This window comes from Eptatretus burgeri, chromosome 18, assembly GCF_056783735.1.
Source record: "Eptatretus burgeri isolate ZD-2024b chromosome 18, Ebu_testis_v1, whole genome shotgun sequence".
NCBI lineage: Eukaryota > Metazoa > Chordata > Myxini > Myxiniformes > Myxinidae > Eptatretus > Eptatretus burgeri.
The window spans coordinates 26,047,252-26,073,500 of record NC_140978.1 but is presented as its reverse complement, the minus strand read 5'-3'; the positions used below and the strand labels follow the sequence as shown (position 1 = coordinate 26,073,500).

General features: G+C 51.8%; 1 protein-coding gene across 3 annotated transcripts in view; it reads right to left on the bottom strand.

Annotated features, from left to right (window-relative positions):
* Nucleotides 1–26,249, bottom strand: part of WDR82 (WD repeat domain 82) — a 98,574-nt gene that overhangs the window by 18,250 nt on the left and 54,075 nt on the right. For all 3 annotated transcript variants that reach the window (XM_085863507.1, XM_085863508.1, XM_085863506.1), the window contains one exon: nucleotides 18,873–19,015. In XM_085863507.1, the coding sequence (XP_085719633.1) occupies nucleotides 18,873–19,015 (143 nt within the window). The remainder of the gene's footprint in view (nucleotides 1–18,872; nucleotides 19,016–26,249) is intronic.

Genomic DNA, 26,249 nt, shown 5'->3' with positions numbered 1-26,249 from the left:
TGTCAAACCCCAATTTAGCCCCAACTTATTTTTTTGTTGTTTTTATTTTTACTTCCCCTCTATAAATCGTCCCCTCACCCCCTTTATCGTCCTTGTTCGGCTAACCTATCCTGTCACCAAGCCTACTCCCAACCCCTACGTTCCCTTCCCGGAGGGGAATAAGGGAGAGCTAACGTCCTGTGCCGAGGCCCAACTCAAGCCTCAGAATGGCCTCCCCAGAGTTCGGCGATCTATAACCAAAGTGGGTCCAGCGGCCCACAACGAGAGCGAGGGGATGGATGGTGCGGAGGGGTACATCTCCTAATCTACCCTAACCATTTAACTGTTAAACTACCCCGGGGCTTTCAACAAGCGCCTCTCGCTTAAACTATTGGTTCTAACAACCCAGATCCCCGTCGCCTGTGTTGGTGTCCTCACAATTTCGGGCCTCGCCCCCCCAATTTTCTCTCCGTGCCCTCACACGGTCTCCTGGCTAGGACACGTGGCTCCCTTTGGCAGGCACGACCCTCTGCCGAATTTCCCGCTGTGGCACCCCCGGGCACTACACTGCCTCCGAGCCTACCAGCTCCCTAACACCGGGGAGTGCCCCCCATGGCACCTCCCCTGAAACGCACACGTGGCAGGCCGGCCTCCCGGGCCCCTTTCCGAGGGTCACCCGTGCCCACAACACTGCCCACGCGGCTAATGGCGCCACGGGCCCCCGCACCAAGCAGGCGCACCCGTGCCCACCACTCTATCCCGGCCCCCCATGGGCCCTTGGCCTACCGCGGCCGACTAGCCTGGTGCCCGGGGTACCCACTCAGCGATACTCACCTTTCGCAGCCACGCTCCCAAGCCCGTCAACAGGGCTCCTGCACCCCTCCAAATGGGTCTCGAGCCTACTTTCCCACCAACCACAAAACGACCTCCATTTTTCAATTTGACTAACCCAGCTAACTCACTTTACTCTGACCCCGGGGTCCCTTGGGCGGGAGTCACTCCTCCCCCCAATCACTCATCGCACCATGCATTCCCCATTCACTCCATACACACAGACCCGCTGGCCTCACTCACTCAACAAGCACATGCTTCCACCTCACTCACCAACAACTCTTCAACACACACACCACTGAACTCTGCCATCCTTATATCTGCACCCCCTAACTAACTCGTGCTCCCACGTCGTCCCTTATACTACAGCACGTTCCATTTAACACTACGTAGCTAAACTACGTCCCCGCTACACATCCACTGTCTGTCACTGTCTCCAAATAAATCATTTTATTTCCCAACCTAAATCTGGCTACAATCCCTCTAACTAATCCATTCCACGGACTCCATGAGGACTTACCCCTGCCCCATGAAGTCGGTCTAACTATGCTAACCCTTCCCCCTAACTAGTTTCCATCCTGTGCCCCGGGTAAGGGGGTCTTTCACCCCTTGCCCAGGAATCCTGTACACCCGAAAGTGAGGCTTGCTTTTTTTTTTTTTTCCCATGCGCAGCACCTGCGCGGCAACTCAGAGCTCGCGCACTTTGCACCTGCCCGTGACGTCATGCAGCTGCACGTGTTCCTCGTCCCTCCTTGGACGGTACCATCCGGCAGAGATACCCCTCCTGCCGGATTCCAACCCCACGTGCAGCCATGACGTCACCGTGCGCATAAAAAAAACAAGCCCCACGTCTCGAGGGGTTCCCCACGCGAACACATGTGCTTTGCCCGTTGGAGCTTAACACACACGATCGCGTGGAGAACCCGTCCGGTCCAAATCCATTTACCTGCCTAAACTTTGTCCGTCCGCGGGATCGGCAAATCCACCGCGTGCGTTTCCGGACCGGGGCTTCACTCTCGCAAGCGAGCACGTGGTGGTCTCGTGCGTTGCACAGCACGAACCTCGTGCTCACTGCTGGGTGAACCCGGCACGGTCCCCGAAACAACTACAGCCGCTACTCGGCTTTCGTTTCTCCCATGTCGCCGTCTCCGTCTCCATTCAACCCACGCACACCTGCGTGTTACGACGCACACAGTCCACTCCATCACATTCACACCGGGAGACGCGGCTGCGTGCTCCCGCATGCCAACCGACATCTCCCTCACATACCGCTCTCTCACACACACGGTCTCCCTTGCACACAGCGACCTTGCACACGGCCGTTCACTCACGCGTGCCTCACTACTCACACAAACCATACTACTTACACACGCGGGGGCACTCACCCGCTGTGCCTCATCCACACTCCGTGCCTCACTCGCCCACGCGGGGGCACTCACCCGCGGTGCCTCACTCATACTGGCCGTTTCATCCACACACACGGCCTCACTCACACACGGTGCCTCACCCACACACGGCGTGCTGGGAAGCACGTACTCTGGCACCATCGCCACCACACCACTCACACACGGGGTCGCTTCCACACACGGTGCCGCACTCACACCTTGCACCACACACACAGGGACAACCACACTGGGGATTCGTGTCCCCACAAGGGTCTCCGGGGCCTCTATACCCCCCAAGCTCTCCGTGCACCCGTCCACAGCACTCGTCCCCTCAACCTCGCAAAGCACGACCGAACTCACCTGGTCGTGACTCGCCTCAAGGGGGCATACTCCCTCCCCTCGTTCCTGGAGGAGGCCATCCAGGTGCTCGCACTGGGTCTCTACCCAGTCCGCCAGCTCACCCCCATTGTCCTCCACTACCTCTGTGTGTGTGTGCGTCACTTACCCCGTCTTCCTCGTGTAGTCTTTCCTCTATTTTTTCTATCTCCCGTGTCTCTGCCAACTCTTCACCCTTTACCTCCCTTGTCTCAACTATTATTTCCTTTGTCACGGCCTTCATGCCCGCCTGCTGGCATCGGCCCATGTTCTGCGTCTCACCCCGCAGCTTTTTCGTTTCTTCCTTCAATTGCTGTGTACTCGCATCGATCTTTTCGTTCATGCTTTTTATTTTCGCATTCATTTGTGCCAGCATGGTGAATAGCTGGGCCATGTCGGATGCACTCAAGTGAGCCGTTTCGGCAGGGGTTGGGGAAGGGTCTTGGTGGAGAGGGGGGGGGAGGTGTCATACACCGCGGCCGCTGCCGCACTCACCTCGGGCCCTGGGTTCAGTTGGGCGAGTCCGTGTTCCTGCACAATCAACATTTCCTGCTCGGGGATTCCATCCTGGACCATGGATTCTACATTACTACACATATACATTTCTAATACCCCCGGCTCCCGCTCGCCTTGAGACGCCATCTTGCTTCTCGTGAAGGGTTAATTTGCTCGCTCGTAATTTGGAGGGAATCGGGGGTCGCTTCTCTCACCCCTGGACCGATTCCCGTGAATTTCGCTGGAGACAGGAGAGCCTGTTGTCCCGCTCTCCAATACCAGTGCCGCGAGGAGGGCGATGAATTTGTATCGCACGACCTGACACCAGTGTTGCGGATTCGCGCCCGCCGGCGTGCTGACGGCCACGTAACTCGAATCGCGGCACGTCGCCCACCGGACGGACAATCCAGTCGTGACCCTCTCGGACTAACGCCGGGAACCAGTCACGGGTGGACCTTTCGGTCTCACCGCGATCGAGCCAATCAGCCCCCGCGTGGGATAGGGTTGCTCGCCAAATTCGACCTACCTAAGTACCCACGCGGAGGGTAGACCGGGCGATCGCACCTCGCCGCAGGTCGACTTCGGACACGGGCCACTTAAGCGACCCGTTCCGTACTATCAGAATAACCGAGCGGTGTTATCGTCGACCTCGACGGTTCGATTAATTATCGGGCGTATTCAGCCCACTACCAACCCTTTACGTGAAGCAAGATGAGGATTCAATGGAGGAAAAGACGAAGCGAAGCGGGAGAACAGTTCAACAATAAAGCACATTTATTCGCGGCACACGGGAAGCACACAAATACAATTCCACCAAATGCACACAAAAAAAGAAAACACAATTCCATTTACACAAAAAGCAAATATAAAAGTGAAAACACAGTGCAGAGCTAATACCGACTACCGAGCACACGGCAACACTTATACAATTCTACTTCACAGACGGCGCCGACAACACATACCCAAAACCAAGGAAAGAATACCCTCAAGAATGAGGCGGGCCTGAGGCCGAGACCGGGTCGCGCCTACCCGTCTGGTGATGAGACGCGGAGCGGCGATGGCGCCTCACTCCGCGGGCCTCGCGGACAGTGCCTGGCAGGGGGTGGGAAAGGGGCCCCCTTGGTCGCACTATCTCAGCGCGGGGGGAAACAGGAGGGGGTTGCTGATGCTCGGGGTATAGAGGATCTTTATTATGTGCGACGAGCGTCTCCACCTCGGCCAGGTCGCGCTGTCGGCCTCCCTCGGGTGCAGCTTCCTGCACGACGCGAGCACCCCCTCGTCTGGTGTCGCCGCCTTTCCACAGCTCCGTCCCCTCCGTTCCGCACACGACGAGCAGCTCCACCGCCCGCGAAGTCTTGACCCTCTGCTTCCGACTCTCCTACTCTCCGCCTCTCCGCCTCGGGACTCTCCGACTCTGGACTCTTCTTTGGACTCTCCCCTTCTCTCTGACTGACGAACACGGTTCTTTTATCCCCCCGTAGCTTCGCCTTTGACCCCCTCCCTTTGACCTTTCACCTCGCTCCCCATTGGCCCGAGAAAAAGTGGGCGTGAAGGCTTTTTGATCCACAAATTTGCATATATCGATCGTCCTGGAGGCGGGGCCAAATCGTCCCTCGCTCACCGATTGGACGGCAAAAAGTGGGCGTGTGTCGTTTTTGATCCGTTTTTGAAGCACAAAATCCGTGATTTTGTACACGCTGTTCGACGCGCGCCCTGCACGAGTCCAACACCGGTACCCACAGCGGGGCAAGAACGGTGGTGATGCTACGGTTGCGAGGTGTGACGTGAAGGTCGTGGCGGTTGTGGTGAAGCGGCGTTGTGGTTGGTGGTTGATGTTGTGGTTGTGGTGGTAATCATGGCGGTTGGTCCAAAATAAAGATAGTAAAAGAAAAACGGCTATCCTGAAGAGTCGCAGCTCGCATAAATGACATGTATTCCCACTAGACAACGGGTTTGGGCCTAACTACACATGCACTTACCGAGATACCTCACCTAAGGGACCTGAATGGTGGTTTGCGAATTTGGTAACCACAACAATATATATATATATAAATATATATATATATATATATATAATATATATATATATATATATAATATAATATATATATATATTATATATAATATATATATATATATATATATATATATATATATATATATATATATATATATATATATATATACACACATACGCGTGCACACACACACACCATTACATAAAACGGCATGTCCAACCAAAAAGGTGAACTCTATCTATTCTGCTGGTTGAGTAATAAACGAGTGAGAGCAGATCCGGTCTCAGTCGACACTTCACCTGCTTTCCAGCGGGCTTCTTCAGGCAGATATGTGAAATGATGTATGAATGCTGAATGAGACCTTTTGTGCATATGCTTTGTGTGTGTTTCCAGTGACTCGGTTCTCCTTGCAGGGCACTTTTAACCTGCTGATGCTGCCGTAAAATGTGCAATTCAAATCATCGTTTAAACATAATTTTCAGCATTTAGAGGAAAGAGTGGCAATTATTAAATGGTTAACCATAATTGTTGTGTTCCTGAATGCAAATCGGACTCATGGAAATGTGGGAATATGAGAAATATCCTTGATCGAGCGGTGTCATGCTCATACCATTTACTGTTGGTACATTCTAGCGTCAGCCCTTGTTATAACGCATGCACACATACACACACCTGTAATCAGCTCCGACCTATTCAATCATCGGCAGTTGGGACGAGGATTATATAATTACCAACACTTGGACCTCCTACTCAAAGGCTGCGTAAAGCAACCATAAATAAATAAATAAAAACTCAGCTTATCCCTAAAAGCAAAAATCACCAATTGGGGAAAGGTATAAAATCAAAGACCTCTTGCGACTAAATAAGTCACACATAGGACACAATCATCAACAACAATCAGGTCAGTGGAGGATGTCACAAAGCTGAAGACTGCCACAGGAGACATCCTGCCATCAGCCAGACCCATATCCCTCCATCGGTACCAGGAATTGAACCCAAAATTCTCCAGGGCCGATTACCCGCCTGTCACGGTTCCAAGTCTCCAGAGTCAATCCCCACTTTGCCTTTTCTCACTTCGTCTAACGATAATAATCCATTCGTTGGTTCAGAAAATTATATCAAAAGCTTCTCCTGTCATTCTTTAAAAAAACAGACGAAGACGAGTCCATTTTTCTGCGTCGTTTGTTCAAGTTGTGAAGAAAATGAGCAGACGTACTCACGAACTATGTGCATGTGTGTGTCGGACTTCTTCCGGAATCCGACAGACAGCATTAGCCTATTATATCTGTATGGAGTATTATGAAATTCCAAAATAATCACATTTATGAACAGCAAATGAAAAAAAAAAACAGAAAAAAGAAAGTCAGAAAAGATTGAGGAGTGTTCTGTTGCCATATACCCCGCCAGGTAAACCAGGTTCAGCTTTATCCAAATGAAAAAAAATTACAATTTTCCCAGACGTTTGGATTAATATGAAGCAACTTTCCTTCTTTGGCATCATTTATATTGTTGTGGTTACCAAATTCGCAAACCACCATTCAGGTCCCTTAGGTGAGGTATCTCGGTAAGTGCATGTGTAGTTAGGCCCAAACCCGTTGTCTAGTGGGAATACATGTCATTTATGCGTGCTGCGACTCTTCAGGATAGCCGTTTTTCTTTTACTATCTTTATTTTGGACCAACCGCCATGATTACGATCACAACCACAACATCAACCACCAACCACAACGCCGCTTCACCACAACCGCCACGACCTTCCCGTCACACCTCGCAACCGTAGCATCGCCACCGTTCTTGCCCCGCTGTGGGTACCGGTGTTGGACTCATGCAGAACGCGCGTCGAACAGCGTGTACAAAATCACGGATTTTGTGCTTCAAAAACGGATCAAAAACGGCACACGCCCACTTTTTGCCGTCCAATCGGTGAGCGAGGGGCGATTTGGCCCCGCCTCCAGAACGATCGATATATGCAAATTTGTGGATCAAAAAGCCTTCACGCCCACTTTTTCTCGGGCCAATGGGGAGCGAGGTGAAAGGTCAAACCGAGTCGGTCAAAAGCGAAGTGACGAGCAGATAAAAGGACGGTGTTCGTCAGTCAGAAGAGAGTCGCAAACGAGAACGAGAAGGAGTCGGAACGAAGGAGAACGAGAACGAAAAGAGAACGAGAACGAGAAGGAGTCGGAACGGAGGGGACGAGTGTGGAAGTCTGGAGCCCGAAGCCTGCAGTGGCTGGAGAAGCTGAAGAGAGTCGGACGAGGGGGTGCTCGCGTCGGTGCCAGGAGCTGCACGCCCGAGGGAGGCCGGCAGCGCGACCTGGCCGAGGTGGAGACGCACACCAGGGATAATAAAGATCCTCTATACCCCGAGCATCAGCAACCCCCTCCTGTTTCCCCCCCGCGCTGAGATAGTGCGACCAAGGGGGCCCCGTTCCCACCCCCTGCCAGGGACTGTCCACGAGGCCCGCGGAGAGAGGCGCCATCGCCGCTCCGCGTCTCATCACCAGACGGGTAGGCCCGACCCGGTCTCGGCCTCAGGCCTGCCTCATTCTTGAGGGTATTTCTTTTCCTTGGTTTTGGGTATGTGTTGTCGGTGCCGTCTGTGAAGTAGAATTGTATAAGTGTTGCCGTGTGCTCGGTAGTCGGTATTAGCTCTGCACTGTGTTTTCACTTTTATGTTTGCTTTTTGTGTAAATGGAATTGTGTTTTCTTTTTTTTGTGTGCATTTGGTGGAATTGTATTTGTGTGCTTCCCGTGTGCCGCGAATAAATGTGCTTTATTGTTGAACTGTTTCCCGCTTCGCTTCGTCTTTTCCTCCATTGAATCCCCATCTTGCTTCACGTAAAGGGTTGGTAGTGGGCTGAATACGCCCGATAATTAATCGAACCGTCGAGGTCGACGATAACACCGCTCGGTTATTCTGATAGTACGGAACGGGTCGCTTAAGTGGCCCGTGTCCGAAGTCGACCTGCGGCGAGGTGCGATCGCCCGGTCTACCCTCCGCGTGGGTACTTAGGTAGGTCGAATTTGGCGAGCAACCCTATCCCACGCGGGGGCTGATTGGCTCGATCGCGGTGAGACCGAAAGGTCCACCCGTGACTGGTTCCCGGCGTTAGTCCGAGAGGGTCACGACTGGATTGTCCGTCCGGTGGGCGACGTGCCGCGATTCGAGTTACGTGGCCGTCAGCATGCCGGCGGGCGCGGAATCCGCAACACTGGTGTCAGGAGTGGGATATAAACTCATCGCCCTCCTCGCGGCACTGGTATCGGAGAACAGGAAAACGGGCTCTCCTGTCTCCGGCTAAATTCACGGGAATCGGTCCAGGGGTGAGAGAAGCGACCCCCGATTCCCTCCAAATTACGAGCGATTTAAATTAACCCTTCACGAGAAGCAAGATGGCGTCTCAAGGCGAGCGGGAGCCGGGGGTATTAGAAATGTATATGTGTAATAATGTAGAGTCCATGGTCCAGGATGGAATCCCCGAGCAGGAAATGTTGATTGTGCAGGAACACGGACTCGCCCAACTGAACCCAGGGCCCGAGGTGGGTGCGGCAGCGGCCGCGGTGTATGACACCTCCCCCCCCCCTCTCCACCAAGACCCTTCCCCAACCCTTGCCGAAACGGCTCAGCTGAGCGCATCCAACATGGCCCAGCTATGCGCCATGCTGGCGGCAATGAACAAACAAATGATCGAAAAGATGGATGCGAATACACAAAAAATGGATGAAAAGATGGATACAAATACAAATGAAGTGAAAACGACGATGGATGCGAATACACAGCAAATGAGGGAAGAGATGAAAGAGCTGCGGGGTGAGACGCAGAACATGGGAATGAGCCTAAAAGGAAGCTTGGAAGAACTAAAAAACGAAATGAAAAAGGAAGTCGACACGATACGAGCGGAGGTGACCGGGTTAAAAGAGAAAGTAAAAGGAGTGGGAGTCGCAATGGAAGAAAGTAAACAAGAGAGGGTAAACGAAATAAAGACGGTGGTTGGAAAAATAGACAAAGTAGGAAAAGGATTGGGAGAAGTAAAACAGGGACAAGACCAAATAAAGGAGGAAATAGGGAGGAACACGACGGCGATAGACGAAATAAAAAGAACAAGGGAAAATAAAGGAGGGATTGGGAGCCGTGAAGGAGGACTGTGAGAAAAGACATCGGGAAATGACAGACAAAGTTGAAAACCTGCGAAAGGAGGTAAAAGCGGAGACACAGAAAGGATTAAAAAAGGTGGCGGAGGAATGTAGAAAGAGACATGAGGAGGTAATTAATGAAATGGAGCGGAAAGCCGGAGAAAAGACAGAGGAACTGGGGGAACAGATAGGAAAAAACCGGGGCGAGACAGAAGAGCAGTTTAGGACAACGAGGGAGGAAATATCCAAGACAAATAAGATGGTGACACAGGTACAAGGGGAGGTGGAGCAAATAAGAGAAAAAGTCGGGGAACTGTCGTTAGGAACGATAGGGGAGGAAATAAATGGGGTAATAAAGGGGAAAATGGAGGAAATGGAGAAGAGACTGACGGATAGGGTGGAGGCCCGGTGTGAGAAGCAGGGTGGCCTCCTTCGGGAACAGGGGGAGAGGATATACTCCCTCGAGGCGGATCGTGCCCAGGTGGGGCCGGTGTCACAGGGCGGAGCAGGAGGCTTGCCCGATGCGGGGGTGAGCATGCCAAGCTTGGGGAGGGTAGAGACCGCGGGGTCTTTTGGCCTAACGGGGGTACGCAGAATGACTGTTCCAGGGGGTGTGCGGAGTGTGAGTCCAATGGCTTGGGAGAGTAAGCGGGACGACGCGGGGCACGGACAGACGCAGACAAGGGTGGTGGAGCCCCCGGGCAAATGGCTCGGACCCTGCGGGTCCGCCCTAAAAAAAATTCGGCCCTAAAAAACCGATTTGGCATGGACCAGCAGGGCGAGCTTGTTAAAGCTCAGCTCAACGGGCGCAAACGACGTCCCCAGGAATCGCTGGGAGAATTGGCACATGACATTCGCCGCTTGGTGGGGATCGCGCACACCAACATGCCACCGGAGTACCGGGAGGAGATTGCCCTGGACCATTTCCTTCGAGCAATAGGGGGCACCGATGTCGGAGCATTGCTCACCGTATGGCGCCCGGACAACCTCCAGAAGGCGGCTGATACTGCTGCCTGCTGGGAGGCAGCCAGAACGCCATTGGGAGGGGCTGGGCGCCACGCGGTGGCAGTCCGACAGGTGGACCCCGTGCACGACAGTGCGCTGGGAGCCGGGGCAACCCTGGGCGACCAAGCGCGAATGGAAAGGATGGTGCAGGGCATGTTCGACCGCCGGTTCGGGAGACCTGTGGAGAGGCGGTCGGGCCCGGGAAGGGCGGGAGATGGGCCATTGGGGGTACCCCAATTCGGAATGGAGGGGGTATAATTCGGCGTACTGGAGGCAAACACCTTACCAGAAGAGGTGTTATAATTGTGGCGCAGGGGACCACCTGCAGCGGAGGTGCAACGCCCGCGCAGGGAAAGGCCCCCGCGAAGAGAAGAGCCACGGCCCCTAGACCACCAACTCCGCCCGGGTCAATAGGGATAGCCAGGCCCAACCATCCCCCCCCCACCAGTCCCCGGGAAACTAAGAAGTGCCGAACATGTAGGGCCGTGTTCGGCAGACTCAGACGGAGAAGAGCCCTCAGAACTGCGACAGGTCATCAGTTGTGGCCAAATTGGCAAAGGTAGCTTAACAATTCGGTGCAAGATTGCCGGCGTAGGGGTAGACGCCGTGGTGGACACAGGAGCAAGCGCCACGATCATCAGCCCTGTGGTCCTTGATTCGAGTGTAGACGGTTGGGATGAGATCCACCGTCTGCAAAACCATAGTTTGCAGCTAGCTACCGGGGCAACGGCCCCTATCATAGGACGTGGTTTCGTGTCGTTTAAATTGGGCACTGTGAAAACCAAGATAGAGGTTTGGGTGGCTGAGGTGTACGACCCATGTCTAATAGGGTTGGATGTGCTGACGGCCGGTGGTTGTAAGATCGACTTGGGCCGGGGGTCATGCAGTTGGGTGGTGAGGAGTTGCCGTTAGGAGGCGTGAGCACGGATGAGAGGGTGGAGCTGGAGGCTCCTGACTCCGTGGTCATTCCCCCGGGTGCCGAGGCGGTGGTCCCGGCCCGGTGGCGAGCACCCCCAACGTGGCAGGGCCCCTGTGGCCTAGCGGAACCATCGGCAGGGCCGTCAACCCCGGGCTTAGTCGTGGGCCGCACCCTGGTAAGTACCGACGGGCCAGTAGTGCCCGTACGGGTGATAAATGTTAGCACGGAACCACGCACTATCAGGAAGGGCACGAAGGTGGCAGATTGCATCCCAGTAAAAGAGGTCGCAGAGCTGAGGGACGATAACGTCGAGCCGGACCGGCCCCAGAAGGAGTCTCCAGACTCGATTAGGAATTGGCCCGGTCCCATTTGTGAGATGGTAAATCGGAGTAGTGTAGATTTGGAGGAGGCCCAGCGGGAGGCCTTATACAAGCTGGTCGACCGACACATCGGGATCTTCTCCTTGTCACCCGAGGATATTGGACGTACGGGCCTGGTGCAACATCAGATCCACACCAATGGGGCCCGGCCTGTCCGTCAGCCTGCTCGAAGGCTCCCATGGAGCAAAAGAGAGGAGGCTGATGAACAGGTTGAAAAGATGCTCAATGCAGGTGTCATCGAGCCCTCGGGAAGTCCTTGGATGTCACCAGTTGTGCTGGTTAAAAAGAAGGATGGGACCACGCGTTTCTGTGTGGACTATCGCCAGCTGAACAACGTGACACTCAAAGACTCCTATCCCCTGCCTAGAATTGACGATACCCTCGACGCCGTTGCAGGCTCTAAATGGTTCTCAACTTTGGACCTCAAGAGTGGGTATTGGCAGGTGGAGATGGATAAGACGGGGAAGGAGAAAACGGCATTTTCCACAGGGAAGGGACTGTATCAGTTCACTGTGATGCCTTCGGTTTGTGTAACGCCCCCGCCACCTTTGAGAGACTGATGGAGCATGTACTCGGCGGCATGCCGTGGCAGTCATGCCTGGTGTATCTGGATGACGTCCTGGTACACGCTAAAACATTCACCCAGGAGATAGCCAATTTGGACCAGGTGTTTGGGCACCTCAGGCAGGCAGGGCTGAAATTGAGCCCAGAGAAATGCACTTTGTTCGCGACAGAGGTGGCCTATCTCGGACACGTGATAGGCCGCGAGGGGGTGAAGACCGACCCCGGAAAAATTACAGCGGTAGAGGAGTGGCCCGTACCTACAACTGTCAAACAGGTGCGGGGCTTTTTGGGACTTTGCTATTACTACCGGCGTTTCGTGGCAAACTTTGCGGAGATAGCCAGGCCCCTTCACCGGTTGACGGAGAAGGGGTTGAGATTTAATTGGACGGAGGAGTGCCAGGAGGCCTTCCTCAAATTAAAGGGGTGTTTGACATCCGCACCTGTTTTAGCGTACCCCACCGATGACGGGATGTATACCCTGGACACGGATGCAAGCCAGGAAGGATTGGGAGCAGTCTTGTCTCAGACACAGGGGGGCGTGGAAAGAGTGATCGCGTATTACAGTCGGGCCATGAGTAAGCCCGAACGAAATTATTGCGTAACTCGTAAGGAACTATTGGCTATGCTGTCTGCCGTGAGCCATTTCCACCCGTACTTGTACGGGAGGAAATTTTTGGTTCGAACTGACCATTCCTCCTTGCAATGGCTCTTACGGTTCAAGGAACCGGAGGGCCAAATTGCAAGGTGGTTGGAAAAATTGCAGCAGTACGATTTCAGTGTGGTCCATAGAGCCGGTAAGGCTCATGGGAATGCCGATGCGCTCTCTTGACGCCCCTGTCTGAGGGAAAACTGCAAATATTGTACGAGACATGAGGAGAGGGACCAATTGGCAGACGCCTCCCCGAAACTCCCAGTCCGTGCGGCCCGGATGGTAGGCCCAACTTTGCCACTAACCGCAGGAGAGGAATTTGGTGGATTGGCATGGAGCACGGCCCAGCGGGAAGACCCCGTGCTAGGGCCAGTGTACAAATGGGTCCAGGAAAACAGGAGGCCCAGTGGGGAGGAAATCGCCCCATTCGGGGCGCGAACAAAGGCATACTGGGCTCAGTGGAGGACCCTAGAAATGAGGGACAACATCTTGTATCGCAAGTGGGTGGAGATTCCTTCTGAACAAACTTCTTGGCTGGTGATAGTCCCTGATGGGTTTAAGACCCAAATTTTGAAACAGGTGCACGGTACCCGCGCCGGCGGCCATTTGGGCAGGACCAAAACAAAATCTCGGGCCCGCCGGCGGTTCTATTGGGTTAACATGGGGCGCGATGTACAGGACTGGTGTCGAGCATGCGACGCCTGTACTGCAAAAGGGACCGCCACAGAGGATGAGGGCCCCACTCCAACTACATCAGGTTGGGGCTCCCCTGGAGCGAGTGGCCATGGACATTTTGGGACCACTGCCCCCCACTCGCCAGGGTAATAAGTACGTCCTCGTAATTATGGACTATTTCACCAAATGGCCAGAAGCCTTTGCCCTTCCCAGCCAGGAAGCAGGGGTTGTGGCCAAGGCCTTCGTAGAAGGATTTACATGCCGGTATGGGATTCCGCAGGAGCTGCACACGGACCAGGGACGAAATTTTGAGAGTGAATTACTAAAAGAGGTGTGCAGGCTCCTGGAAATTCGAAAAACACGGACAACGCCCCTGAGACCACAGTCTGATGGCATGGTGGAGAGGTTCAACAGGACCCTGGTCCAACAGTTGGCCCTCTTCACCGCCACTAACCAGGAGGACTGGGACGAACACCTTCCGTACCTCCTGATGGCCTATCGCGCGTCCCAGCACGGGTCTACCGCATGTAGTCCGGCGCTGTTGATGTATGGACGGGAGCTGAGAAGCCCCGTCGATTTATTGTGCGGTCCGACGCCTGAGCGGCTTGATAGGCCCCCGGGGAGGGCTATGCCCGTCGGTTGGAGGAGGGCTTGGAGAAGGTCCACGCCTTCGCACGACACCAGCTCCAACAGGCGGGCATAAAAATGAAGCGCAGGTACGACCACCGGAGCCAGGTGAGCAAATACCCACCGGGGGCAAAGATTTGGTTCTTTAACCACCGGCGAAGGAAGGGCAGATGCCCGAAGCTCACCTCACCTTGGCAGGGCCCGGGGGTTGTCCTGGCGCAAGTCAGTGACGTGGTCCTAAAAATTAAAATGGGACCACGAGCCCTCCCTCGGATCGTCCACGCGGACCGCCTGAGACCTTACAAGGGCGACCTTACGCCCTCATGGATATGTCTTGCCGGAGGAGTCGGTGCTGGAACAGCCGCTCCCGCAGAGGCGCAGGGCTCTCAGAGTCTTGCGACGAGTTCACGAGCCCAGTAGGAAGGGAGGAAATTCCCCCCCTGGGAAATTGATTAATGGGATTATTTGGAGACAGTGACTGACAGTGAGTGTGTAGAGGGGACGTAGTTTAGCTACGTAGTGTTAAAAGGAACGTGCTATAGTTTAAGGGACGACGTGGGAGCACGAGTTAGTTAGGGAGGTAGTTAGAAGGATGGCAGAGTTCAGTGGTGTGTGTGTTGAAGAGTTGGTGAGTTGTGAGGTGAGTACTTGTTGAGTGAGTGAGGCCAGCGGGTCTGTGTGAGTGCAGTGAATGGCGAATGCATGGTGCGATGAGTGATTGGGGGAGGAGTGACTCCCGCCCAAGGGACCCCGGGGTCAGAGTAAAGTGAGTTAGCTGGGTTAGTCAAATTGAAAAATGGAGGTCGTTTTGCTGTTGGTGGGAAAGTAGGCTCGAGACCCATTTGGAGGGGTGCAGGAGCCCTGTTGACGGGCTTGGGAGCGTGGCTGCGAAAGGTGAGTATCGCTGAGTGGGTACCCCGGGCACCAGGCTAGTCGGCCGTGGTAGGCCATGGGCCCATGGGGGGCCGGGATAGAGTAGTGGGCACGGGTGCGCCTGCTTGGTGCGGGGGCCCGGGGCGCCATTAGCCGCGTGGGCAGTGTTGTGGGCACGGGTGACCCTCGGAAAGGGGCCCGGGAGGCCGGCCTGCCACGTGTGCGTTTCAGGGGAGGTGCCATGGGGGGCACTCCCCGGTGTTAGGGAGCTGGTAGGCTCGGAGGCAGTGTAGTGCCCGGGGATGCCATAGCGGGAGATTCGGCAGAGGGTCGTGCCTGCCAAAGGGAGCCACGTGTCCCAGCCAGGAGACCGTGTGAGGGCATGGAGAGAAAATTGGGGGGCGAGGCCCGAAATTGTAAGGACACCAACACAGGCGACGGGAATCTGGGTTGTTAGAACCAATAGTTTAAGCGAAAGGCGCTTGTTGAAAGCCCCGGGGTAGTTTAACAGTTAAATGGTTAGGATAGATTAGGAGATGTACCCCTCCGCACCATCCATCCCCTCGCTGTCGTTGTGGGCCGCTGGACCCACTTGGTGTTAAGATCGCCGAACTCTGGGGAGGCCATTCTGAGGCTTCGTTGGGCCTCGACACAGGACGTTAGCTCTCCCTTGTTCCCCTCCGGGAAGGGAACGTAGGGGTTGGGAGTAGGCTAGGTGACAGGATAGGTTAGCCGAACAAGGACGATAAAGGGGGTTAGGGGACGATTTATAGTGGGGGAGTAAAAATAAAAACAACAAAAAATAAGTTGGGGCTAAATTGGGGTTTGACAAATTAAGGGAGTGGGTATGTACAGTGACAGGCAAAGGCGATAGGTTGGGAGGGAGACAGGTAGGTAGGTCCGAGCCCGCCTTCCAAGTGGCCAGCACCACCGCACTCCCTCCACCAACCTCCATTGAACGGCAAAGGCTGGCCAACTTCATCGGCTGGCCGTGTTTTGCTTCAAGGCGGAGGCCGGCCAACTTCATCGGCAGCTGTGTTCTGCAAGGCCTGTGCCGGCCAGTTCATCTGCTGGCTGTTTTTCTTCAAGGCCTGTGCCGGCCAGTTCATCTGCCGGCTGTGTTTGCCTGCAGCGGCCTTCTTCTGCGGGCTGTGTTGCCTGCACCTTTGCCATGCCATGCCCACTGCCCATGTTCACCAGCCCCGTTCAATTTTGCTTTGCCCCCCCCTGTTCATTTCCATGTGCGCCAGGATCAAGGCAACAGTTTGCAAGCTGCGAGAACTGCCCTGTTGGCAGCTACAACACGGGCCTGCAGTGGCAGCCCGTGCACCGTGTTTTGCGTCCATCCATTCATCCATCCATCCATCCATTCGTTGTGTTCATTGCGTGTGCCACTTGAGCTGGCACGGAGACTGCGTTTGTGCAGCCCATGCACCGTTGTGGTTCACTGCGTTCAGTTCAAAAGGGAAGGCCTTGGACTGCGTGTGAGCAGCCAGCCACGTTCCCTGTCACCTGCATTGTTTTGAGCCAGAGACTGCATGCGGGCAGCCTGGCTCCCTGCTAACTGCTTTCTTTTGCAGAGTTCAATGATCCTGGGCCATGGTTTAGTGTAAGATTTGTAAGTTAAGGTAAGATGTACTGTACATATGAGTGCGCCCCCGGCATGTATGTCTTAGCGCCGGCAATTTTATTTAAGTCGTCCGTGTGAGTGAGTTTGTTTCGATAGTTACGCAGCCCTCAGGTTATTTATTTTGGGGACACGAATACCATGAATGTCGCACTCAGGGATCCGTAGGTAAAATGTACTAGGGGAAAACTACACATGATGGCACACGAAAATTTGACGACTCGGGACGAGTCTGTAAAAAGGGAAGGGGGTAGTGTTGTGGTTACCAAATTCGCAAACCACCATTCAGGTCCCTTAGGTGAGGTATCTCGGTAAGTGCATGTGTAGTTAGGCCCAAACCCGTTGTCTAGTGGGAATACATGTCATTTATGCGTGCTGCGACTCTTCAGGATAGCCGTTTTTCTTTTACTATCTTTATTTTGGACCAACCGCCATGATTACGATCACAACCACAACATCAACCACCAACCACAACGCCGCTTCACCACAACCGCCACGACCTTCCCGTCACACCTCGCAACCGTAGCATCGCCACCGTTCTTGCCCCGCTGTGGGTACCGGTGTTGGACTCATGCAGAACGCGCGTCGAACAGCGTGTACAAAATCACGGATTTTGTGCTTCAAAAACGGATCAAAAACGACACACGCCCACTTTTTGCCGTCCAATCGGTGAGCGAGGGGCGATTTGGCCCCGCCTCCAGAACGATCGATATATGCAAATTTGTGGATCAAAAAGCCTTCACGCCCACTTTTTCTCGGGCCAATGGGGAGCGAGGTGAAAGGTCAAAGGGAGGGGGTCAAAGGCGAAGTTACGGGGGGATAAAAGGACGGTGTTCGTCAGTCAGAAGAGAGTCGCAAACGAGAACGAGAAGGAGTCGGAACGAAGGAGAACGAGAACGAAAAGAGAACGAGAACGAGAAGGAGTCGGAACGGAGGGGACGAGTGTGGAAGTCTGGAGCCCGAAGCCTGCAGTGGCTGGAGAAGCTGAAGAGAGTCGGACGAGGGGGTGCTCGCGTCGGTGCCAGGAGCTGCACGCCCGAGGGAGGCCGGCAGCGCGACCTGGCCGAGGTGGAGACGCACACCAGGGATAATAAAGATCCTCTATACCCCGAGCATCAGCAACCCCCTCCTGTTTCCCCCCGCGCTGAGATAGTGCGACCAAGGGGGCCCCGTTCCCACCCCCTGCCAGGGACTGTCCACGAGGCCCGCGGAGAGAGGCGCCATCGCCGCTCCGCGTCTCATCACCAGACGGGTAGGCCCGACCCGGTCTCGGCCTCAGGCCTGCCTCATTCTTGAGGGTATTTCTTTTCCTTGGTTTTGGGTATGTGTTGTCGGCGCCGTCTGTGAAGTAGAATTGTATAAGTGTTGCCGTGTGCTCGGTAGTCGGTATTAGCTCTGCACTGTGTTTTCACTTTTATGTTTGCTTTTTGTGTAAATGGAATTGTGTTTTCTTTTTTTGTGTGCATTTGGTGGAATTGTATTTGTGTGCTTCCCGTGTGCCGCGAATAAATGTGCTTTATTGTTGAACTGTTTCCCGCTTCGCTTCGTCTTTTCCTCCATTGAATCCCCATCTTGCTTCACGTAAAGGGTTGGTAGTGGGCTGAATACGCCCGATAATTAATCGAACCGTCGAGGTCGACGATAACACCGCTCGGTTATTCTGATAGTACGGAACGGGTCGCTTAAGTGGCCCGTGTCCGAAGTCGACCTGCGGCGAGGTGCGATCGCCCGGTCTACCCTCCGCGTGGGTACTTAGGTAGGTCGAATTTGGCGAGCAACCCTATCCCACGCGGGGGCTGATTGGCTCGATCGCGGTGAGACCGAAAGGTCCACCCGTGACTGGTTCCCGGCGTTAGTCCGAGAGGGTCACGACTGGATTGTCCGTCCGGTGGGCGACGTGCCGCGATTCGAGTTACGTGGCCGTCAGCACGCCGGCGGGCGCGGAATCCGCAACAATATCATATGATCAATCATGCCACCGATTTTATTTACTCATTAACATAAATTTTACACTCAAGTTATTTCTCTTCATTCCCTCCATCACCGAAGATTAATGGAGGTTCTGCTTTCACCCGTTTGTCTGTGTGCAGGACATCTGAAAAGGTTCTAGAGTATAGACCGATTCGGACGAAACTAGTTGAGCAGGTTGGGTGGGTTGACAAGGATAAACTGATTAGATTTGGTGAAGAATCAGAACTGATTCCTTTCAGAATTGAGACAGCAGTTTAAAATCGGAATTTATTCTCAAATTTTAAGAATCGCCCAAGATCAGTGTAAAACTCGCAGCCTTTGGGACGCGCGCACGCACGCATGCACACGCACACCATCTGTAACATACCAGGTTGGAACAAGCGCTTGCAACCATCATGGACTTGGGGTTGAACTGTAGGCAAGTGACAGGGCCGGTGTGCTTTCCATCCAGCACGGCGGTTTTGTTGCCACTCTCGGAGGCCCATACGTGGATCTTGCTATCCTCAGAACCTATCCAATCAAATGGTGCACACACACGGGTGGATGTAAGTAATAGCAAAACACTAAAAACATAAACTTAACCCAGATGTAATGCACAGGAAACAGCACACACAGCAAAATGTGTTGTGTGTGAATGTATGAGACAAGTGTACAATATTTCAGTGACCTTTGGTGACCCAAAGTTGGAAGATTGTGGAGTGAGTACTGTGTTCTCTGTGAAATGATTGAATGGCACACAAGCACAGACAGACATTTATCAATATCACAATATATTGTTGCGGGCCGGGGATCGGGTGAGGGGGTTATGGGTGGGGGGGGGGGAAGCCATCTCGGCTCCCACCAGACTCCCCGGAATTGGAGGCCATCGCACACGGATAATTCCGTGACGCTGCGGGTCGCTAACCAAACGTGAATGCCAATAACTCAACCGAGTGACCTAGGGTCCTCCCGTCTATGGGTTAACTGGGTTACCTAATTAATCATGTGATTTAATTACTGGGGAACACGCTCTTGGTACGCCTTGTCCGACCCGGATCACTTTACCGGACCGGATGCAGCCGAGCGATACTGCCAAGGACGCACCGGCTAAAAGGAACAGATCGTTTGGAATAAAGTCCCGGCTAAGCTTGGATTCGGACCATGCTGGATCAATGAAAGAACAGACAAAAACGAGCTGGAAACATTTCTAATAATAATTTATTTACAAGCAGGCGAGGAAAGTTATGTGTTACAGTGAATAGTAGTTATATTCTTATGTAATGCAGGGATAGAAAGAAGCGCGAGGTGCGACAATGTACAAGCAACTTACGAAAGTAGACACAGAGCAGACTTAACCCGAAATAATTATAATCTTCTCTAATGTTAACTTACGAGGACAGGCGCCAGGACAAACACGCAGGCACGCACACACACACACACACACACACACAACCCGATGAAGAGGAGTTAATGAAGAGAAAAAGGAAGAGAGGAGATGACGCTAACGGTCTCTGAATACCTTGCACGATTGCCCGATCGCGCCACCAATACGTCTTTGGGGTATGCTCCGCTGGGCGATACCTCTCTGACAGCTGGCACACCGTTTCTTGCTTCGTGGCACTTCGTGCAGCGAGCATCGGTCCAGAGAACGAGAGGTGAACGTCGGGCATGAAGGGAGGGACTTGGGTGGAGAAGGCGGAGTCGAGAGCGAGTGGGCAGAGTGGTAGACAGGACCAGGTGGGCGGGTGGAGTCAGCGACGTGTGGGCGGAGAAGTGGAGTCAGAGTCGCAGGCGATGACAGGTGGGTGAAGAAGGGGGAGTCAAGAGCGAGTGGGTGGAGAAGGCAGAGTCGCAGGCGAATGGGAGGAAAAGGCAGAGTCGAGATTCAGCACGTGAGAGAGGGAGAGAGGGAGAGAGGGAGAGAGGGAGAGAGGGAGAGAGGGAGAGAGGGAGAGAGGGAGAGAGGGAGAGAGGGAGAGAGGGAGAGAGGGACAGAGGGACAGAGGGACAGAGGGACAGAGGGACAGAGAGAGAGAGAGAGAGAGGAGAGAAACGGCTTTGCGATCCACCTTTTATATACCGCGCCGCGCGGTGCGGGGCGGGGGGCCACCCCGAAGGGATGCATCATCACCCGAATCGGGCGCTCTGGTTGGCCCCCGGCCCCCACACGCCCACCCGTGATGGCCGGAAGCGGCTCCACTCCACTTCTGGCAAGATGACCCCAAGCTATGGAATCATCTCGCTCTGACCCCACGACATGAATTTCCTTGCACGAACTCCCGGGCTGTGCCCCGACGACCGGCCGCGGGTGGCGCCGGTCCCGCATGCCCGACCGGGAACCCCCGATTAGCGCTGGCCAATGTGCCTGCTCCGTGATGCAACACGAGGCCCGAGCTGTCCAGCACGCCCCTGCCTGATCGCGGCTTCACCGGCCGGAGAGGTGAGGAGACGTCCCGCCGTCCGTGGAGAACACCCGCGGCCGCCAGCGAGGACCAAAGGTAAGGTATTAAGGTAAACCCATGAACAGACGAGAACAACATGTGTGCTATTCGTGCCCTGCACTATGCGATAATAAGGTGTCACAAGCTAAGCACAGGTCCGCCTGCTATCGAGCATGCCCCGTACAGTGCACACGGATCCGCCATTAAGCATGTGGCCAGCACTCGCGTTCGCCCGATTCTGCTATCGTGTGCATGGGACCAACCCCGAACTGTGTCAGGAATTGAGGGGAACGATCGGATATAATAATTTGATGGAGGTTTGGAATGAAAAAGAATATAGATATAAGTATCAGATGGAGAAATGGAGGGAAAAAAGGATGCCGATATAATTAGTCCAAAAATGGGTTGAAAGGAACGCGCCGCCCATATCTTGCACACTTGTGTCCTGTACAACGTGGCATGGTTGTTGTTTTCCTATTATTGGCCTCTGGCAATGTAGTTATTGGCACCAAACTGCCAGCCACGCTCTCGCCGATATTGGGTCATTTGCTTCTGTGTTGTGAAAAACAACATCCGTGCAGCCTCGAAGAGATATTTGTTTGTATGCCTTTTCAATGCAACCAACAATCTCATCCCAGATCATTGGAAGCTCGAACCGATCATCTCGAGCTGCCGAGCATCTCTATGACTTTGCCGCAAAAGTTAGGTTTCGGGATCGCTTGAGGACGGGAACTCTGCGCTATGCCATGCAAAAGTTAGGTTGAGGGATCGCTTGAGGATGGGAACTCTGCGCTATGCCACGCAAAAGTTAGGTTGAGGGATCGCTTGAGGACAGGAGCTCTGCGCTGTGCCACGCTATGCTGATCGGGTGTCCGAGCGCAGTGCCTGCTGACCGACGCGAGGACCCAAATTCGGATTTACCTCAGGAATAATCAGAAAAAGAAGAGTAGAAATGAAGTTTGTGGTGTAAACAGACCTAGCGATGAGATCCCCGCAACGCACGTCCCGTTTGACCCACGAGACAAAAGGGAAGGGACTATCTGAACGTATATTAATGGAACAACTGTCTCGGGACCGCTGTATGATTGTTACTATAACCGCAACATACATATACATATATATACATATATATACATATATATACATATATATATATACATATATATATATACATATATATATACATATATATACATATATATACATACACATATATATATATATATATATAAATATATATATATATATATACATATATATGTAGTCAACCCCCGCTTTATTGCGGTTCACTTATCGCTCCCTGGTTCATCGCGGGTTTTCCCTTGGAACGTAACTAATTTTTTCTGCAGATTCCCCCGGTACATCACGGTAATAATATATAAAATATAAATTATTTAAGCAATAAATTATAACACGTGGTGCTCGATCAGTCACACAACGTACGAGACAAAGTTTCGCTTGTGAACTTCGAATATTTTCTACGTTTTTTCTCCAAGCCCCACGATGCCGCCCAAACGCCCTGCACCTTCTAAGGCTTCTGGCAAGGAACCGAAGTACCAGAGGAAGGTCCTGACGCTCCAGGAGAAGGTTAAGGTGCTCGATATATGCCTCGGGAAGGAAAAAGGTTTGCCGCTGTTGGATGAGCACTGCTCGTACCCAGCACCTCAAAACCGACCAGACCAGACGAGTCGATCTCCAGCACCTCAAACCCAATCACTGCCAAACCGACCAGACCTGACGAGTCGATCTCCGGCACCTCAAACCCAATCACTGCGAAACCGACCAGACCAGACGAGTCGATCTCAGGCACCTCAAACCCGATCACTCCCAAACCGACCAGACCAGACGAGTCCATTTTTGGGGGAGGCGTCCATTCATCGCGGATTTTCACTTAGCGCGGAGAGGTTTGGAACGTAACCCCCGCGAGAAACGGGGGATTACTGTATATGTACATACATAAAGAAACATGTGGAGTGTGATGAGCACTTCCCCTTTCCCCAATGGACACAGTCCAACACCAAATTTGGTGGCGGACTGTGTCCAATGGGGATTGGCGGAGTATTTGTCACACTTCCCATGTGATTGGCGGGAAAATTGAAACATCACGTGCCTTCTGGTTGAATGGTTTGCATTAGCAGGAACAATTATCTGGGTGGCAGACGGACATATGTTCTGTGCGGATTATGCGGTTTTACCGTGCGAGACATAATCCACGGCGATGCTCACCATAACAGTCAGGAGGTGCACCTGATGTATATGTATACGTTTTAAATATATTCTCCCCGCGTCTGTCCATCTAGAGCGGAACTGGACTTAGTCTGATCCCACCCACAATTATTCTCTGCCAGTCACTCAGAAGCTCTGTCCATCTATGGCAGGACTTGGCCTCGCCTGACCTCACCCACAATTGCAACCTGAAAAAATTAAAAATATAATGAAATCATACAACTGCCATTTTGGTCATGAATTATAGGCCTCGGGTTTCAGACCTCTCTGGTGTATATTTGAGGATTGAACAATACATCTTATGAAAGAAAGGAACATTTTGAGGAAAGAAAGGTACGTTTTGATAACCCATGCAGAGGAAATGAGGTAAAGAATGTTATTTTCAGGAGTGATCAAGGCAGCAGTCTATTGCTTCTACACTGCCCAAAGAAAAATTCTATACAATCTTAAGGACTTCTGAGTTTGTGTACATTTAAAAAAATGAACAATACGTCGTTTATCATAAAAGAAAGGCATGTTTTGATTACAACCCATGCAGAAGAAAGATAATAGTCATGATTAATATTTGTAATAGTCATGATTAATATAATAGTCTTTAATAAAAAGATTGTTTTTTTAAACTCTAACCTGTCCTTTTGATGGCCTTTTGTACAAAACACCACCCAAAAAAAGAAAAACAAAAGGAAGGTTGTTGGACATAATTTCGGTTTTTGCCCGAGTTTGAGGCTACTGTGCAAACACAGGATTTATAAACAAACTATTTCACATGCACGTGGACTCTCATATTACGTAAGGTAAATAGATTGTTTAAATTAAATCAATTCTGGATCTGCAGAATTTCTAGTTCAAATTTTGGAACCTGTCCTTTTGAAGGCCTTTTATGCAAAGCCGGTGAAAAAAACTGGAAGGTTGTTGGATGTAATTTCTGGATTCACCAAAGTTTTCAAGGCTGAATGGTGTGCAAATACAGGATTTATAAACAAACTATATTTCACATGTGCATGGACATTGATTCATGTACATTACATTTCTGGATGTTAATGGTTAGGGTGGTGGGCTTGGGATCCTAGAGTCCTGAGTTCAAATCTCATTCCCATTCAATGAATACCAGGTGGGGTTGTCTCAGCCTGTCATCCTTCCGAGGTCGGCAAAATGAGTGCCAGCTTGCTGGTAACCTGTGTCGGAGTGGCGACCCGTCCAGGATTGTGCCCAATAGCCCAGGAGACTGCGTAGGCAGCGCCGACGCTTTGCAGAGTATGGTCTTGATGGAATGGATTGGATTTCTGGATCTGCAGAATTGTCTGCACCTATTATGGAAAACTCTTCGTGCAGCACTTAACTCAACATGTCCAAATATCATACATTTATATGCCCGTGGGTTACCCACAGGTGCTGGCATTATAGTCATATATATATATATATATATATATATATATATATATATATATATATATATATATATATATATATATATATATATATATATATATATATATATATATATTGTAAACCGTGATGGCTCTCCGTGCGTTCATCTGTCTCCCGTCTATGACAACCGCTTCCCATGCCGTGTTTGAAAAGCTGCCGATTGGTCATTTTGCATTTTCATTTCATTTTTCTTGATGCAATGTAGTCCATCACTTAATTGTCCCTTGCAGTAATCTTTAAAATTAACAAGAACATCTGGATTAAAGCAGATTTAATAAAGATTTTCATGGAGTAACACTATTTAAAACTACGATATTTTGCCCTCTTTTTAGACAAATCCAATCTCCGTCGCCCGAGATTGCAGCACCATTTTGCGGTGCGCGGTACAAGTTATTCAGAGCTTCGGCTCTGAGTGGAAACCAAGAGTGCAACACAATGAACCTTTTTAAAGTCCATGAAATAATTTAAATTGATAGATCAACTGAAACTTGTCCTGTTACTGGGGACGGATACTTTTGTTTGTCCCAGATAGATTGAGCAGTTCGGTAAAGATGGCAGAAATTCACAAGTCAAAACAAAAGGTACAAGCTTACAAAATAAATCATTTATAAATGATGCACAACAATACACCATCCTTTTCACTTTCAAACGATTAGAAAATGCTGGCGTACATTGAGGTTTATCAATATTTGGGGTTAATGCATCACAAGGGTACAACTTGCATAGTGAGATCACAAGTAAGGCTTTAAGCATCTTGCGATGCGAACCTCGATTACACGACAACCCGTCTTACATTTCAGTAACAGACGTGATGTCGTGTCAACGAGGCAGGCGTAATATACACATCAAGATTTTCACCATGAGGCCAACCAGAGAAAAAAATGACTCATTAAATCGAAGTAGACTACCGGTCAAAAGCTTAAGAACACCCCCATTTTTCCAGTTTTTGCTGAAATTGAAGCAGTTTAATGTTTCAATGTACTCTGAAATTAAAGCATTGAACAAATAAACAATTGCAGATAAAAAAGAAATCATGGAATAGTTTTGTTGAACAAAATTTAATCTAAATTTTTGACTCATCGAAGAAGCCACCTTTTGCAGATATAACAGGTGAACATACTCGTGGCATTCTTTCTACAATGGAAATCAAATATTGTTCGGAAAGTTCTTCCCAACACTGTTGCAGAAGTTCCCACAAATGTGTTGCACGTGTAGGTTGTTTTGCTTTCACCATTCTGTCCAGTTCATCCCAAACCAACTCGATGGGGTTTAAGTCTGGAGACTGTGCTGGCCATTCCATGATTTGAAGCCTACCGCCTTGTTCTTTTCTTCCAAGGTCATTCTGACATAGCCTGGAGGTATGTTTAGGGTCGTTATCTTGCCGTAGGATGAACCCCTGACCAACTAGGCATAGACCAGAGGGTATTGCATGGCGCTGCAAAATGGTGGTAGCCCTTTTGGTTCAGGGTGCCAGTCACTCTTTAAAAGTCGCAGACTCTGGATCCAGCAAAAGAGCCCCAGATCATCACGCTTCCTCCTCCATGTTTGGCAGTTGGTGTCACACACTGAGGAACCATCCTTTCAACTTCTTGACGGTGTACAAAAACCATGCGTGATGAACTGAAGATTTCAAATTTTGATTCATCGGTCCACAAGACCTTCTTCCAGTT